At 39.4% G+C, this 17,656-nt stretch overlaps 1 protein-coding gene across 4 annotated transcripts in view; it reads left to right on the top strand.

The window, feature by feature from the left end:
- LOC134800174 (zinc finger CCCH domain-containing protein 13) overlaps positions 1–17,656 on the top strand; it is a 129,414-nt gene that overhangs the window by 91,811 nt on the left and 19,947 nt on the right. Inside the window, exons 6-7 of one of the 4 annotated variants that reach the window (XM_063772653.1) lie at positions 4,117–4,391; positions 5,045–5,284. In XM_063772653.1, coding sequence (XP_063628723.1) covers positions 4,117–4,391; positions 5,045–5,284 — 515 coding nt within the window. The remainder of the gene's footprint in view (positions 1–4,116; positions 4,392–5,044; positions 5,285–17,656) is intronic. The other 3 variants (XM_063772656.1, XM_063772654.1, XM_063772657.1) reach the window with 3 other exon arrangements.

Consider the following 17,656-nt stretch of genomic DNA (forward strand, 5'->3'; position numbering starts at 1 on the left):
TAAGTTGACAGTTCCTCGGATGGGTTGTGTTATTGCTGTTCCACCTAATCCATTTATTGACGTCACGGGGCTGCTGTGTACAGGAAGACCTAAATTCTTGCAGCACTTCAATGTAACGTAATGTTTCTGTGATCCCGGATCCAGCAGACATCTCAAAACCTTGTCCTTGCCGTTACGCCCACTAGAGAGTACCTTAGCAGTGGCGAGAATTTCCGTCAAGGGTGATTTAGTCTGTCCCGATGCCGAATGAGTACATATGGAGGCACCGTTGTCCGTTACGGCTGAACTTGTGCTAGCTTCACTACCATCCTTAGGTGAGGACTTGGACTCGTTGCTATTCATTGCAGGTTTCGAGTTATCAAAGTGTAACGTTGTATGATGTTTGCCTTTACATTTACGACAAGTTTTCTTTGAGGAACATTTCGAGGCAGTATGGTGCGTGTTTAGACAATTAGTGCACGCGTGAGTTTCCTTAACGAAATTAAATTTTTCGTTAGGCGTGAGTTTCATGAAATTATTGCAATTATAAAGTTGCGAGTGATCATTACTCTTGCACATAGCACATGGATTTCCGTTGTCATGCCCTTGCGTGCTAACATACGCTTGGGGCGTGCGAGGGAGAGGAGCTCGCACGCTGCTAGTGCTGCCAGCGGAGCCGCTTTCAGCCTTAGTTGGCGTTCGTTGCGATGTCCGATATAAAATCTTTACTTGTTCCCTAACGAAACAGATGAATTCGTCATGTGTATTTTAGAAGAATTCCGAATAGACATCTCGAAATTCTTTGCGGTATCCGAGTCTAATAACTTAAGACCCAGGTAGAGATGGGTAGGGGTGAGTAAATACTGAGTATTTACTCGGTATTTACTCAAAGCACCCGATAAATACCCGTATTTACTCATTTAGGTGGGTAAAAACGATTGCTTATAAAATATTCAAAAAGTGAGATTTAAGAACAAAATTGTCTTTTATTGAAGAGTGCTAGCGAGTATTAACAATATCTATAAAATAAAAAGCATATAGGACGCTTAATTTAGAAAAAAAAGTAATTATTAGTGAGAGGCAAATTGTGATAATGCATAGTTAACAATTTCGTTTTAAATAAGAAGGTATTTTACATTAAAAATATGGTACTTAAATTCTATCGATGTTCTAGATAACTGCATGTCGCGCAAAAGTGCGTGTTTACGCGGCACTTACGACCTTTTAATAAGGGTTTTTTAAAGAAAACTCAAAAATGGCTCAACCGATGATGTTCAAAATATTGTTTTTTGTACTCTATTATACGGCCAATCTCCCGATATGTTTTCATATTTTTTCTGAACTTTGGTTCTAGAGTTATAGAGAGATAAACATTATTTTGGCCTTTCGAAACGGTTTTTTTCCAAAAATATTCAATTTGTCCAAAAATGTTCTTAGAAACATACCAGTTATTTTTAAAGACCCATTTAATGATGTGCAACACGTTGGTGGTTTCTGAATTTTTTTTTTGTGACAATTAGTTACATAATATGGAGTGCCCCTCTTAAAAATACATTTCTTACAATTTTGAGTACTTAATCCAGTAGCGGCTTTCAAAATACACCTATATTTAAAATTTATATGCCCCTTTCAGCACTCTAAATAGTTTATACCCACCAATTTGGGTATAAACGAGTAAATACGGGTATATTGAGTAAATACTGAGTATTTACTCGGTATTTACCCGTGAGTATTTACTCGCTACCCATCTCTAGACCCAGGTGAATGAAAATAAAGTCACTTAAGTTTTCGAGCTTGAGTTGTCTGATTGCTGAAATAGTAGCAGCAAACAAATCAATTATTTTTTCTAAGTTAGATGCCGAAGGACCGTTGACGTTGACAGGTTTCATCGAAAACAGCTGGTTTAAATATGACGTAGCCAATGCGCGTTTATCATCATATTTCGCGATCAATGCTTCCCAAACTGTGTTGTAATTTTCTGCGGCAGGTATAACTCCCGCACAGATCGACTTTGCTTTTCCTGTCAAATTACTAAACAAGTAATGAACACGCTCAGAATCCGTAAGTTTCTTATTCTCATGTATGACACGCTTAAATGTTTCATAGAAGAATGGGAAGTTTTGAATATCTCCATCGAAAGAAGGAAGATCAATCCGTGGAATTTTGATGGAGTCGTCCTTACAGGAATGGCTCGAATCCCTGGATGTCGAGAGGCTCGGAGCAGGTGCATCAAGTTTTGAAATTTGACATTTGATTACGCAGTAGAGATCTTCAAAGGCATTCATTGCGCTGTAGTTGACGATGTATTCCGGGTCCAACTCCAAGTTCAGAAGATTGACTTCATCCATCAACTCTATAAATTCTTTTCTCAGTTGATCGACCAATCGAGCTTGCCCGATGAACTGCGAGAAAACCTTCTTGTCACTGCTTAGCTTTGGAATCATGTCATAAATATTTTGTAAACGCATGAAACATTGAGCACGTTTTGCCTCCGCGAGCTTAAGTCTCGTTGCCATGGTTACCTAGTTGTTACTATGACAGCACGAAAAAATATGAATAATTGTGCTAAGATGCACAAATAATTATAAATTATATTCAACTTGGATAATACCTTAATGCAAGTCGAAGGAAAATTAAGTAAATACGAATGCTCCACTTGTATAATACCTTAATACAAGTGTAACCTTCGCAATAGGTTAATTACAATTTATGAAAAACTGAGGCTTTCAGGAATAATTTACCCGTAGCTTTCAGTTTAGTAAAATGTATTTTGTAACTTAAAATACACTGAAATTATATAACGAATATGGTGTGCAAAAATGTTACGTGAAAATTATGACACAATATGACAGTTACAAAATACGAAATATATTTGTAACGCATTTAGTAATAAGGTAACGCGATGAATAATCCCACACGCTACGCGTAAACAAAATATTAAAATAACAGACAATAACAATAAATTAGTATACTGACTGTACTTTGAAATAGAATTATGACGGAAACATTTTTTTGAAAATTAAGAAACCGAAAGGAAATCCGAAATTAATTTTATTAGTGATTCAGTGAGCAACAAGGATATTATGTAATTTTAAAGTTATGATTCCAAATTTTGCTATCCGGCTCGTTGGGCCAAAAATGGGGATGCGGAAAAACTTACATGCACTGGTTCTGCGTTTTCCTCCTTATTCGAGTCTCCACTGATTCGGCGGCACTTTATTGTCGTGGTATGAGTAATAGGGATCCCTTTGGTTTAATTTTCTTTTCAACACACAAAATTCGTTGCGTATTTTATTTTTACATGCATTGACATGATATGTCACATTTTCTTTTATCGCCTTGCCGTTTAATTTTGAAATCCCGACAAGGAGGTCAGAATACATAGAAGAAGTTTAAGTATTTATATGTGGCGCAAACATCCGAACTTATTAATTGGTTGTTTTGAAAGTTGAGTCGGCCTAGAGCTTCTTATAACAATGACCCCGTTTTAGGATATTTAGAAGAAATAATGGGTAATAAGTTTGAACAAAAATTTGATTATGCATGTCACATGCAGCATGTGCATTATAAGGCAGAGGAGCATGTCATCAATGCATACTTCAATACTTTAGATACCTAAGCAGTTCTTTGCTAAGGCAAAAATCACTTTAATGTTACCTAAAATTTATGAAAAGGTGTATTGTTAACGTTTTTCGAGAACGAATATAATATGAGTAGGTACAGTAAACAGTAGCAGATCAGACTACGCGTCAAAAGTATTTACCATTTTTTCTGACAGCTTAACAAAAAAAGATACATATGTCGTAGAACAGTCAGACATTATGTCCCTAATAGTCCTATAGTATAATAGACCCAAACCAAACGGACGACTCGGGTTGTAAAACTTCTCATTCACGCTCGTATGGTTGAAAGTGGGGTGAGAGAGATAGAGATATAATCCCAGTCGTCCGTTTGGTTTGGGTTTACTATAGTACAAAATAGTTATCTTTAACGCGTTGTTTCCCCCGCTACTCTTTATGCTGGCTGTACAAGGTTATTTTACCTAAAAATCATTATAGAAAACATAACTGTTGTGGCAATACAAAAAAGAACGTTAACTTAAAAATAGATTTTTTTACAATCCCCTTTTGTCCCCAGATGTGACTCAGACCACACAGCCGAGATGCTCTACACACACCTCCAAGCTCTGATAGAGCGACCAGAAAATCAGAAGAAGTTCGCCGACATTGAACGGAAACTACAAATGAGGGGGGCTCTCCCGGTATCCAAGAAACCTCCGGACTCGTCTTTAGGCAGTGAGGTGTCTAGAGAGTCTGACTCTGGGAGCAATGAGGAGAGATGCGTGGCTAATTTGTATGACAGTTTGGCGGCGGAGTTGAAACAAAAGTTGTCTACAGGTAAAAAGGGTCTAGGTCAGTCTCAGTTTTCAGTTTTTTGTAGGTAGTTGCTTGCGCCTGCACTGTTGTGTTAACTCACGTATGTATTGACAAAGTATTTTATTATATTGAATAAGGTAAACGTCCTAGTGCATGACATGTAATCCCATTAGGTTAGCAATCTAAAGACAGAGATAACGGGATGTGTGTTGTTAGGGTGTTAAATATTGGGACGTTTACGTTATACGGCTTTATATTGTACACAGCATTTTTGAGAAGCATATTGTATTAGTATTATCCAACATTTTTAGATAATATTTAAAAATTCATCGCAATGGAAAAAATCTGCACTAAACAGTAGTAATAGATATGGTATCTAATAATTTGTTGGTCATTTGGTGTTATATGTGGGAATATGTTTAGCTTTAGGTATTATATTGTCAGTTACATAATGTTTCTATATGTACCTAGTTCAAAATGTTTTTGCTTTCAACTTTCTGACATAGCCTTATATTTATTTTATTTTTTTACAATAAACCGATTTTATATCGATATCCGAATTGTAATAATAATGCGCTTTTATAAAAGATAAGTAGTACACAGCCTTCAAGCATTGCCTATGTTCTTGCCAAAACAATATTTAAACTAACTAATAAAATGAGACAAAAGCTAATTATATTAAATTTCAGGCAATGTTTCAGGGAAAAGCCCTATACTTTTACCGCCCCGCGACTACGACACAGTGCACCGGCAGAAGGGGAACCTGAGCAACATCGACACCCGCCGCTGCCTGAACCAGAACATCGTGGGGGTGAACGCGCGGCGCAAGCTGGAGTCGTCGGGGGGAAGCTCGGGTATTGGGAGTGATCTGGCTCCGTCGCCAGAGAGGAACGAGTACACGAGGCAGCACGACAATCATAGCACCAGCGGTAAGTTAACGTATATAGTAGAGTAAAATGTATTATGTTTGCGCGTAACGAGCGATAATGACAAGATAAAAGTCCTTACTGTCCAACGCCGTACGTAGACGTAGGTACCTAGATAAGATAAGTAATATGCAGACATCGTAAATTTTATAGCATTTTTGGTGCAGCGAAGTGGTGGTTAACGATTTGGTACCTATAGATAATTCCAGCTGTAATGGTAAATTAAAGTTAATATTAACGTAACTAACGCTAATTAATCATTAGGGTTGAAATTGCTTATACCAATTCCGTTAACACCACTCCGTTGCACCGAAAATGCTATAAAATTTACGATGTCTGGTAATATGCCTATTAATTGCGTACATTTGAATTCAAATTTTCAAGTAGTAGGTTATCAAATTGAACTTAGTTTTATGTAGGATCCAAATAGTTAAATCTTGACATAATAAAAATAAACTGAAATTACGATTACGTCATGCCAGGTTTCAATTACGATTGTAATGCCATCACGAAGTGTCAACCGTAGCCTGTCGTCGTAGTCATGTTGTCACGAAGTGCCAACCGTAGCCTGTCGTCGTAGTCATGTTGTCACGAAGTGCCAACCGTAGCCTGTCGTCGTAGTCATGTTGTCACGAAGTGCCAACCGTAGCCTGTCGTCGTAGTCATGTTGTCACGAAGTGCCAACCGTAGCCTGTCGTCGTAGTCATGTTGTCACGAAGTGCCAACCGTAGCCTGTCGTCGTAGTCATATTGTCACGAAGTGCCAACCGTAGCCTGTCGTCGTAGTCAGGTTGTCACGAAGTGTCAACCGTAGCCTGTCGTCGTAGTCCAATTGTCACGAAGTGCCAACCGTAGCCTGTCGACGGTGAAAAATAGAGATACTAATCCTAAAAATACGTGTGATACCTCATTAGATTCGTCATGATGCCTAGAAAAATGTATTCGCACACAAAAAATATCAAAAGTTATAAACAAAAAAGGGGGAAAAAGTATATCTTTTTTATTTCCCCAATAACTCAAAAAGTATTAACATTTAAGAAACCAAAATTTATATTATAAAAGAAAAATCCAATAAAACATTCCATACTTGCAGAACCGTATCTCCATTATTTATACTTTTTATTCAACGCTGAACACAGCCCTCCGCGCCTCATTTTCAGAAAACGCGCGCGGCGTGTAAAATCGAGTACGTAACATTAAATATAATTTTAAAAGTATTAAATATTCAATGAAAAATTTAAAAAAATTATGGTGTATTTAAAACATGTCAACAAATGTAGTAACTTGCAGAAATGTATCTTAAAGTTATTTTTTCAACAAGTTAGGCAATTTTTAACTAACAAAATTTTCGCGAACTACCTTCTTTATTAAAAGCGATAAAAAATGTACCAATAATTATCTTAAGAGCGCTCTTACAAGAAAAGTCGAAATAATGCAAAATTGATGATACTAGTCGACGAAATTCAGGACTTTGCGCTCATTATTAGAAACAATGAGTACTTGTTCCAGTAAAAGCGTCTTCTTATCTTTATAAATATCGTTGTAAATATTAGAAAAAGGACTTATTAAATTAGTAATGATTTTTTTTCTGATGGTCGTTTCCGAAAAACCCCGTGAAGCACTGAATGGCGAACTCTTATTTGGAAATGTTGAGAATTTTACTCTGCTAAACCTGGCTATTTTGTATTACTAATACCCTGTACTTAAGGCATATCAAACTATATTTTTCCTACATACCTTTGAGAAAGAGAAAATCAAAGTAAAACGAACTCGATTTTCTCTCCGAAACAAGTGTCAATTCCTACGAAAATCTACTTAATATCGAAGTCATTTTCATACTCAAGCAATCTGCAACGTTTGCTTATACTGTTGGTATACATTAGTGTTTATGAAATTCTACTATAATTTTTTGGCAATTTTTTGAAAACTACTCTATATTACCGATGACGCGCGCTGCGCCAGCTCAGTGCCGCGGCAGAGCTTGTAGAGGCAGGACGTGTGTCGCTCGGCTCCGCACATTTTCAACGGCGACGACGAGGTTTTTTATCATTGTGTGCGGCGGGCGCCGTGTAAAACGCTATACTGTGTGCGTGTAAACCGCAACGAGAGACTTTGATCCTAGCACTGTTTTTGTAGTAATTATAGTATTATAATTTATAATGGTACAGTTTAATAAACTACCGGACAGGATTAAAAATATTTGAAACGACCTGATATTCTATATGTATTTATTTGACTCAAGATAGTACTCAGGGTCTGATGATGGAGCCGGAAGGTGGTCACCGGTACCAATCAACCATGCAACTAAACCACTTCGTGTTTAGGCTCGTTTTATTCATCTCAACAAGATCTTTGACACAAGATAGTACTCAGGGTCTGATGATGGAGCCGGAAGGTGGTTACCGGTACCAATCAACCATGCAACTAAACCACTTCGTGTTTGGGCTCGTTTGATTCGGCTCAACAAGATCTTTGACTTAAGATAGTACTCAGGGTCTGATGATGGAGCCGGAAGGTGGTCACCAGTACCAATCAACAATGCAACTAAACCACTTCGTGTTTAGGCTCGTTTTATTCGTCTCAACAAGATCTTTGACTTAAGATAGTACTCAGGGTCTGATGATGGAGCCGGAAGGTGGTCACCGGTACCAATCAACCATGCAACTAAACCACTTCGTGTTTAGGCTCGTTTGATTCGTCTCAACAAGACCTTGGACAAACAAACAAACAAACAAACAAAATTTACTTTATTCATGTAGGCCTAGCAACAAGCTCTTATGAATCGTAATTAATCTTAATCTAATTATCAGAGCAATTTATTGATGTTAATATTATTCCATAATAAAATTGGATTATTATACATATCAAATTTAACACTAAAAATTTCACAAAAGGATCGTCAAACATTAAAAAGATTGTATAAAAAAATACTAGTCTAGAATTTCTAGAATAAAATCTAAATGTCAAAAAAAAAAGCATAAGTGACAAAAGAAGTAGATAGTATTACATCGGAATATCCATTTCCTCATCAATAATCAAATATACCTAATAAATAAATCATCATTTCGAATAACAATTAATCCCTCGTTGTAATATCATTCATGTAGTCTTGTGTGGTATAATAAGCTTTAGAAATAAGTTTACGCTTTACATAATTCTTAAATTTATTAATAGATAATTCAGTAATATGGTTTGGAAGTTTATTATAAAATCTTACACAATTACCCATGAATGATTTTTTAATTTTATGGAGCCGAGTGAAGGGCACTGCGAGCTTATGTTTATTTCTAGTATTAATATTATGAATTTCACATTTTTTCCTAAAATTTACAATATTTTTATGTACGTACAGAATATTCTCATAAATGTATTGACAGTGCACTGTCATTATGTCAATTTCCTTAAATTTATCTCTAAGTGAGTCTCTATGGTTCATTTTGTATATTGCTCGAATAGCCCTCTTCTGCAGAACAAAAATGGTATTTATCTCTGAAGCACTGCCCCACAGTAAAATACCATATGCCATAATGCTATGGAAGTAACTAAAATATACTAATCGAGCTGTTTTCACATCAGTTAACTGACGGATTTTGCTCACTGCAAAAGCTGCAGAGCTCAGTCTATTCGAAAGAGTAGCAATATGGGGACCCCACTGGAGTTTAGAATCTAAAGTTATACCAAGAAAAACTGTACTATCAACTAATTCCAATTCCTCATCCTTCACAATGACACTTGTTTGCACATGCCTTACGTTACTACTAGTGACAAACTTAATACATTTAGTCTTTTTCTCATTTAACAGTAAATTATTAACATTGAACCAATTTACTACTTTTGAAATAGCATTGTTTACATCATTGTAAGCTTGTTGCTGTCGTTTGACTTTGAAAATAAGTGAGGTGTCGTCTGCAAACAATACTATATCATGGTGGGTCTTAATAAGGAATGGCAAGTCATTTATGTAGATAAGGAACAGGAAAGGCCCCAATATTGACCCCTGTGGAACACCCATAGAGACCAATGACCCAGGTGATCGCTGTCCATTCACATCGACCCTTTGTATTCTACCATTTAAGTAGGACTTAAGTAAATTCAGTGCCGATCCTCTAACTCCGTAATAATGAAGTTTCCTGATTAATGTTTCATGACAAACACAGTCGAAGGCCTTAGATAAATCACAGAAGACACCTAAAGCATCTCGTGACTCCTCCCAGGCATCGAAAATATGCTTAATTAGCTCAACACCAGCATCGGTTGTTGAGCGACCCCGTGTAAAACCAAACTGCTTATTATGCATCAAATTATTAACGTTAAAATGTCGTACTAATTGAGAAAGAACTAATTTTTCAAAAATCTTGCTAAATGTTGGTAGCACAGATATCGGTCTAAAGTTAGTGGGGTCAGAGCTGCTACCAGATTTAAATAAAGGAATTACTTTACTATGTTTCATTAGATCAGGAAACTCGCCGCAATCAACACTGTTGTTAAATATAACTACTAGACATGTGCGCCGCGCCGCCGCGCCGCCGCCGCCGACGATTTTTCCACGCCGCCGCCGCCGATAAATTTGACCGGCGTATAATCGGCGTGGGAAATATTGATACCTAACGTATCTTATCGCATTTTGCGTAGTGAGTAGATAGTATCAGACACATAATTTGAAGATCCTTATGCTTTTTCGCTTATTATTTGCCAGTGAACCAAATTAGCATCATTTTTATCGTTGCGCTGTTAGCTGTGATAACGATTTAGCGTTAATTTAAACAAGATCTAGTTTCTGGATCACAGGTTATTATTTGATATTTTATCGCACAGCTTTTTTGTAGAACGCATTTTGTTCTAGTCTCTTGATTGTCAATTTAATAAGTGAACTAAAGTCAAGAAAATTGCAGGTATGCATATCCTAGGACATAAAAATGCTATTTTCTTCTTAGAATCTCCAGCCAGCTTTCACTACGATTATAATTGCGTATTTTATGATATCTCGTATGATGCTGGTGACACGCATAAGGGTCATCATATGATAGATATTTATCCTGTAATATACAATTTCATTTATTTTAAAACAATCAACACACAATCAATTCTTAGTCATTCTATCGTGATTATCGGCTTCTTTTACTTCATCATCATCATCATAATCTCAGCCATAAGACGTCCACTGCTGAACATAGGCCTCCCCCTTGGACCTCCATTCATACCGGTTGGAGGCGACCCGCATCCAGCGTCCTCCGGCGACCTTAACAAGGTCGTCTGTCCATCTTGTGGGTGGACGTCCTACGCTGCGCTTGCTAGTCCGTGGTCTCCACTCGAGCACTTTTCGACCCCATCGGCCATCTTCTCTGCGTGCAATGTGGTCCGCCCATTGCCACTTCAGCTTGCTAATCCGGTGGGCTATGTCGGTGACCTTAGTTCGTCTACGGATCTCCTCATTTCTGATTCGATCACGCAAAAAAACTCCGAGCATAGCCCTCTCCTTAGCTCGTTGAGCGACTTTGAGTTTTGAGATGAGGCTGATAGTGAAAGACCACGTTTCGGAGCCGTAAGTCATCACTGGTAACACACATTGATTAAAGACTTTCGTCTTGAGGCACTGAGGTATGTCGGACGAAAAGACATTACGAAGTTTCCCGAACGCTGTCCAACCGAGTTGGATTCGGCGGTTGACCTCTTTCTCGAAGTTGGACCTACCTAATTGGACTACTTGTCCTAGGTCTTTTACTTAACAATATATATTCCAATCAAAATTATAAAAGTCAGGTTAAGCAATTATACAATTTCATTTATTTTAAAACAATCAACACACAATCAATTCTTAGTCATTTTATCGTGATTATCGGCTTCTTTTACTTGACAATATATATTTCAATCAAAATTATAATAGTCAGGTTAAGCAATTACACTTATAGGAACTTAAATCACCAAGGGTCATCACTAAGCTACCAGTAAAGAAAACAAAGTAGACCTATATTCCATAAAACTCTTTTATGAAATACAATGTATTATCTCATAAAAAGTTTTTCAAGCGATTTTACGTTAGAGGGCTCGTCTTTCAAATCTTTGGGTAGCATGTGGGCTCGCAGTATGTAGGTCTGAAGACACGCGGGTTTTCCCCTGCAAGTGCCATGCGACACGGGACACTTCAAAGACATTCTGTTGAGCGAATCAACCTGGCGTTTACTTTCGAAAACGATGACATATTTATTCTAACATACATTTCTGATAATTCAGTTCAGACAAATGTAAAGTAGTTCATCATTATTTCGTAAAAAATTCTAGGTGAGGCGACAGCGGCTGGGAAAAGTATATATATAGATTTACGACTTAACTTATAAATAATTATTTTTGTGTTTTATTTGTATTCCGCTTACAAAGTCATTATACTGCATAAAATGTAGCGTTTTAAAGTACCTATATATATATATATTATTTTTATGTTAATATTTAAACATACCGTTGGTAACCGTCATCATCATCATCATCATCTCAGCCATAAGACGTCCACTGCTGAACATAGGCCTCCCCCTTGGACCTCCATACGTGCCGGTTGGAAGCGACCCGCATCCAGCGTCTTCCGGCGACCTTAACAAGATCGTCTGTCCATCTTGTGGGTGGACGTCCTACGCTGCGCTTGCTAGTCCGTGGTCTCCACTCGAGCACTTTTCGATCCCATCGGCCATCTTCTCTGCGTGCAATGTGGCCTGCCCATAGCCACTTCAGCTTGCTAATCCGGTGGGCTATGTCGGTGACTTTAGTTCGTCTACGGATCTCCTCATTTCTGATTCTATCACGTAGAGAAACTCCGAGCATAGCCCTCTCCATAGCTCGTTGAACGACTTTGAGTTTTGAGATGAGGCCGATAGTGAAAGACCACGTTTCGGAGCCGTAAGTCATCACTGGTAACACACATTGATTAAAGACTTTCGTCTTGAGGCACTGAGGTATGTCGGACGAAAAGACATTACGTAGTTTCCCGAACGCTGCCCAACCGAGTTGGATTCGGCGGTTGACCTCTTTCTCGAAGTTGGACCTACCTAATTGGACTACTTGTCCTAGGTAGATGTACGAGTCAACAACTTCGAGTACCGAGTTCCCAACAGAGACTGGGATGGGCACAACATTGGCATTTGACATAAGTTTCGTCTTGTCCATGTTCATTTTCAAGCCCACCCGTTGTGAAACTCGGTTGAGGTCATCGAGCATCATGCTGAGTTCCTCCATCGACTTTGCCATGACTACGATATCGTCGGCAAACCGAAGGTGAGTGATGTATTCGCCGTTGATGTTGATGCCAAGTCCTTCCCATTCCAGGAGCTTGAAGGCGTCTTCCATTACGGAAGTAAACAGTTTCGGAGAGATAACGTCTCCCTGCCTTACGCCTCTTCGCAATAGAATCGCCCTCGTGCTCTGCTCCTGTACTCGGACCGACATGGTGGCGTTACTATACAAACACTTCAACACTTCGATGTACCGATAATCAATATGGCATCGCTGAAGAGACTCAAGCACCGCCCATGTTTCCACCGAATCGAAGGCTTTCTCATAGTCCACAAACGCTAAGCATAATGGCAAGTTATACTCTTCGGTCTTCTGTATAACTTGCCGCAGCGTATGGATGTGGTCTATGGTACTATAGCCTTTTCGGAAACCGGCTTGTTCGGGAGGCTGGAAGTCATCAAGTCTGTGTTCGAGACGGTTCGTGATGACCCTTGAAAACAGTTTATAGACATGGCTCAGAAGCGTGATGGGTCTGTAGTTCTTCAATAGGTTGTTATCACCTTTTTTGAAGAACAGCACCACCTCGCCTCTATTCCATGTTTCAGGCGTTATGCCCTCGGACAAGACGGAATTAAAGAGCTTCTGGAGGACTTTAAGTACCGGTGTTCCACCCGCTCTCAGAAGCTCTTTAGTGATTCCGTCTTTGCCCGGCGCCTTGTTGTTCTTAAGCTGCTTCAGGGCCATCCTAATCTCGTACAGACTGATGTCCGGGATATCTTCGGTATAATGTCGGGACAGCTTGGCTCTTGGATCTCCTACCAAGCTGTCAACGGGCTTTGCGATCGAAGTGTATAACTGTCCATAGAACCTCTCGATCTCACCTAAAACCTCCACTTTGCTCGACGCTATGCTGCCATCTTCCCGTTTCAGCTTTGTCAGCTGGCTTTGCCCAATAGACTTGTCCTTTGCGAACACTTTGGAGCCTTGGTTTCGCTCAATAGTCTCTTTAATACGGTTAGTATTAAAGAGACGCAGATCATGTCGCAAGGACTTAGATATACGTCTATTGAGCTGCCTATATGACTCCGCGTCATCGGGAGACTGCAACTGTAGCGAGCGTCGTTCAGCCATGAGGTTTAAGGTTTGCTCGGTCAATTTCTGAGGTCTATCTTTACGGCGGGGTCTAAAAAACTTAGACCCTACTGTGTGGACAGTTTCCACTAGCCCGTCGTTGATTTCGTCCACTGAAGCCAAGTTCTCTAGGCAAGCAAAGCGGTTAGAGAGCTCGAGTTGAAAGCATTCGGGGTTTTGAACATGGGCTCGAGTAGGTCGGAGCGTAGACTTCATCAGGCTGGACCTTTCAAGTTTAATATTGATATTCAGTGTGCCTCTTACGATTCGGTGATCACTACCGGTCTTTACCCTGTTGATCACAGAGACATCACTGAATATCCGTTTCTTGTCGGTCATGATGAAGTCTATCTCGTTTCTCGTGGAACCGTCAGGACTCATCCAGGTCCATTTCCTGTGAGGCGGCTTCTGGAAGAAAGAGTTCATCATGAAGAGTTCCTCTCTCTCCAGAAAGTCGGCCAGCCTCTGACCCCTAGGGTTCCGTTGCCCATACCCAAATTGCCCCACTCTCAACTCATCCCCGCTTCTCTTGCCCAACTTTGCGTTGAAGTCCCCCATAACAACAGTAAAGTAGGTTTTAGAAGTATGTAATGATAGAAAGAATGATAGAAGATGAAAGAAGTATGGTTTAAGAAGTAGGTAACCGTCAGGTTAGTAAGAAATGGTTGCCAAATGCCAAGTGACGTGATGGGATATAATTTTCGACAATAATTTAGAAAACACTCATAATATGTTTTGGATAGCCTAGTAAATACTCAGAAAGCTTTAATGTAGAGTTTCTACAGCTACGTTCTCATGCAGTATCAAAAATTATGCCACGCCGATTTCACGCCGATCACGCCGCCGCCGCCGGTCAAAAAATCATCGGACGCCGCCGCCGATGATTTTGCCATCGGCGCACATCTCTAAATTAACTACCAAGTCAGGCGCTACAATTTCTACTAAGGATTTGACAGCATGGACAGAGACTCCCCAGAGGTCATTAGTTTTTTCGACATTAATTGATTTAAACGCCTTTATTACATCTGAGGTACAAACATGTTCAAAATGAAGGTCTCCACAACACTCTGGAGCGTTATGTTTTAATAATGTAACAGCAGATGAGGGTGATGAATTTAAATCCTTAGTTGTGGATACTGGTACCTCGGTGAAAAATTTTTCAAATTCTGTAGCTACTTCTAAATTGGAATCTATAATTTTGTTATCAATGTTTAGTTTAAGTTCTTTAATTGTATGTTTCGAGCGACCAGTCTCCACATTTATAACTTTCCAGGTTGCTTTAACAATGTCGGAACTACTTTTTATTTTCTGACTTAGATAATTTCGCTTAGCTATATGACAATCTACTTTAAACTTCTTCGAATACTCCTTCACATGTTCTTTAAATTCATCACTCTGATTAAACCGCCGTTCCTCATATAAGGCATACAGTTCACGTCTTCTTTGATGTAAGTCCGCAGTAGCCCACTCACTAAAAACTGATGCACCACTAACTACGACCGATTTTGAGGTGAATATCGCATTATAATGATCCATAAAAGTGTGAAAGAATGAATTATACATACTATTAGGACTCATATCGGAAGACAAAAAGGGTAGCGCCTGAACTAAACTTAGCTTCATTCTTTCCACGCGGTCCGAGGTTACTGGTACAAAAGTTATTTGTTTTCTCATGGTATTTTTCCTTAATGCCTCAAATACCATTAATTGACCTAAGTGGTCTGATTCTAAATTGCTGATAACTTTTTTAGCAATAGGAAAAATATCTGTGAAAATATTATCTATACAGGTTGCACTAGTAGCAGTCACTCTAGTGGGCTCCATAAACATGTGGTTGAGATTACAAGATTTAAAAAGATTCAATAATCTACAAGACGTTGTTGAATTTTCCATAATATTTACATTAAAGTCGCCGCATATAAGCAATTTCTTACTAGAAGATGATATTTTAAGTAGGGCAGATTCCATTATGTTTTCAAATAAAACAAGATAGTACTCAGGATCTGATGATGGAGCTGGAAGGTGGCCACGGGTACCAGTCTACCATGTAACTAAACCACTTCGTGTTTGGGCTCGTTTGATTCGTCTCAACAAGATCTTTGACACAAGACAGTACTCAGGGTCTGATGATGGAGCTGGAAGGTACCATTACCAATCAACCATGCAACTAAACCACATCGTGTTTAGGATCGTTTGATTCGTCTCAACAAGATCTTTGACACTAGGTGATACTCAGAGTCTGATGATGGAGCTGGAAGGTGGTCACCAGTACCAATCAACCATGCAACTAAACCACTTCGTGTTTGGCTTCGTTCGATTCGTCGCAACAAGATCTTTGACACAAGTTAGTACTCAGGGTCTGATGATGGAGCTGGACTGTGGCCACGGGTACCAGTCTACCATGTAACTGAACCACTTCGTGTTTGGGCTCGTTTGATTTGTCGCAACAAGATCTTTGACACAAGGTAGTACTGAGGGTCTGATGATGGATCCGGAAGGTGGTCACCGGTACCAATCAACCATGCAACTAAACCACTTCGTGTTTGGCTTCGTTCGATTCGTCGCAACAAGATCTTTGACACAAGTTAGTACTCAGGGTCTGATGATGGAGCTGGACTGTGGCCACGGGTACCAGTCTACCATGTAACTGAACCACTTCGTGTTTGGGCTCGTTTGATTCGTCGCAATAAGATGTTTGACACAAGATACTACTCAGGGTCTGATGATGGAGCTGATGATGATAGACAGGTACCCGTCGCCACCTTCGCGCTCCATCATCAGACCCTGAGTACTACCTTGTGTCAAAGATCTTGTTGAGATGAATAAAACGTGCCTAAACACGAAGTGGTTTAGTTGCATGGTTGATTGGTACCGGTGACCACCTTCCGGCTCCAACATCAGACCCTGAGTACTATCTTGTGTCAAAGATCTTGTTGAAACGAATAAAACTAGCCTAAACACGAAGTGGTTTAGTTGCATGGTTGATTGGTACCGGTGACCACCTTCCAGCTCCATCATCAGACTCTGAGTATCACCTAGTGTCAAAGATCTTGTTGAGACGAATCAAACGATCCTAAACACGATGTGGTTTAGTTGCATGGTTGATTGGTAATGGTACCTTCCAGCTCCATCATCAGACCCTGAGTACTGTCTTGTGTCAAAGATCTTGTAGAGACAAATCAAACGAGCCCAAACACGAAGTTGTTTAGTTACATGATAGACTGGTACCCGTGGCCACCTTCCAGCTCCATCATCAGACCCTGTGTATCTTCAGTGTCAAAGATCTTGTTGAGACGAATCAAACGAGCCTAATCATGTTACTACATGGTTGATTGGTATCCGTGACCACCTTAATCATCATCAGATCCTCAGTACCAGTTCGTTTTTAAACCCTCGTTGATACAAACTTTACAACCTATAGGTACCAAATGCAATGACGAAACATGTAAATAAGCGAGTAGGTACCTATAATTTCTTTCGAGTAATATACCTTCATAAGTACGAGTATGGGGCTATTCATAAATTACGTCGTTTCAAATGGGAAGAGTGGGGGGGGGGGGGGTCTGGACATCGGATGATGGTAACATGACGTAGGAGGAAACAGATTCATCCGAAGCTTGATTTTTGGATGATTTGAGGGGTGGGGGGGGTCAAAAATCGTCAAAAATAGATGACGTAATTTATGAACAGCCCCTATGTACATTTGCACTGCATTTAGTATTTTCGTACTTACCAAATAACAGTTTTAGAACTTTAAAAGTTAAGTACAGTTAGTGTTGTTATGGTTGATTTCAATATGCTTCGCGAAGGATCAAGAATGTTTAATCCATCATTGTAGTGCGAGTGTGGTAGAAGGGATCGGCATACTGAGCTCGCACGGCCTGCCGCAGCGCGTAAAATACCTAAACTCGCTCAACGCCGAAATGTAATAGCGCTCTTAAAATTTTGTCGCTTTCTGGAGCCCTTCTCATATACATGCTTAATAAGATCACGTTACAAATAATGAAGATACGGTTCTGCAAGTATG

The sequence above is a fragment of the Cydia splendana genome, chromosome 19 (assembly GCF_910591565.1).
Source record: "Cydia splendana chromosome 19, ilCydSple1.2, whole genome shotgun sequence".
NCBI classification, from domain to species: Eukaryota; Metazoa; Arthropoda; class Insecta; order Lepidoptera; family Tortricidae; genus Cydia; species Cydia splendana.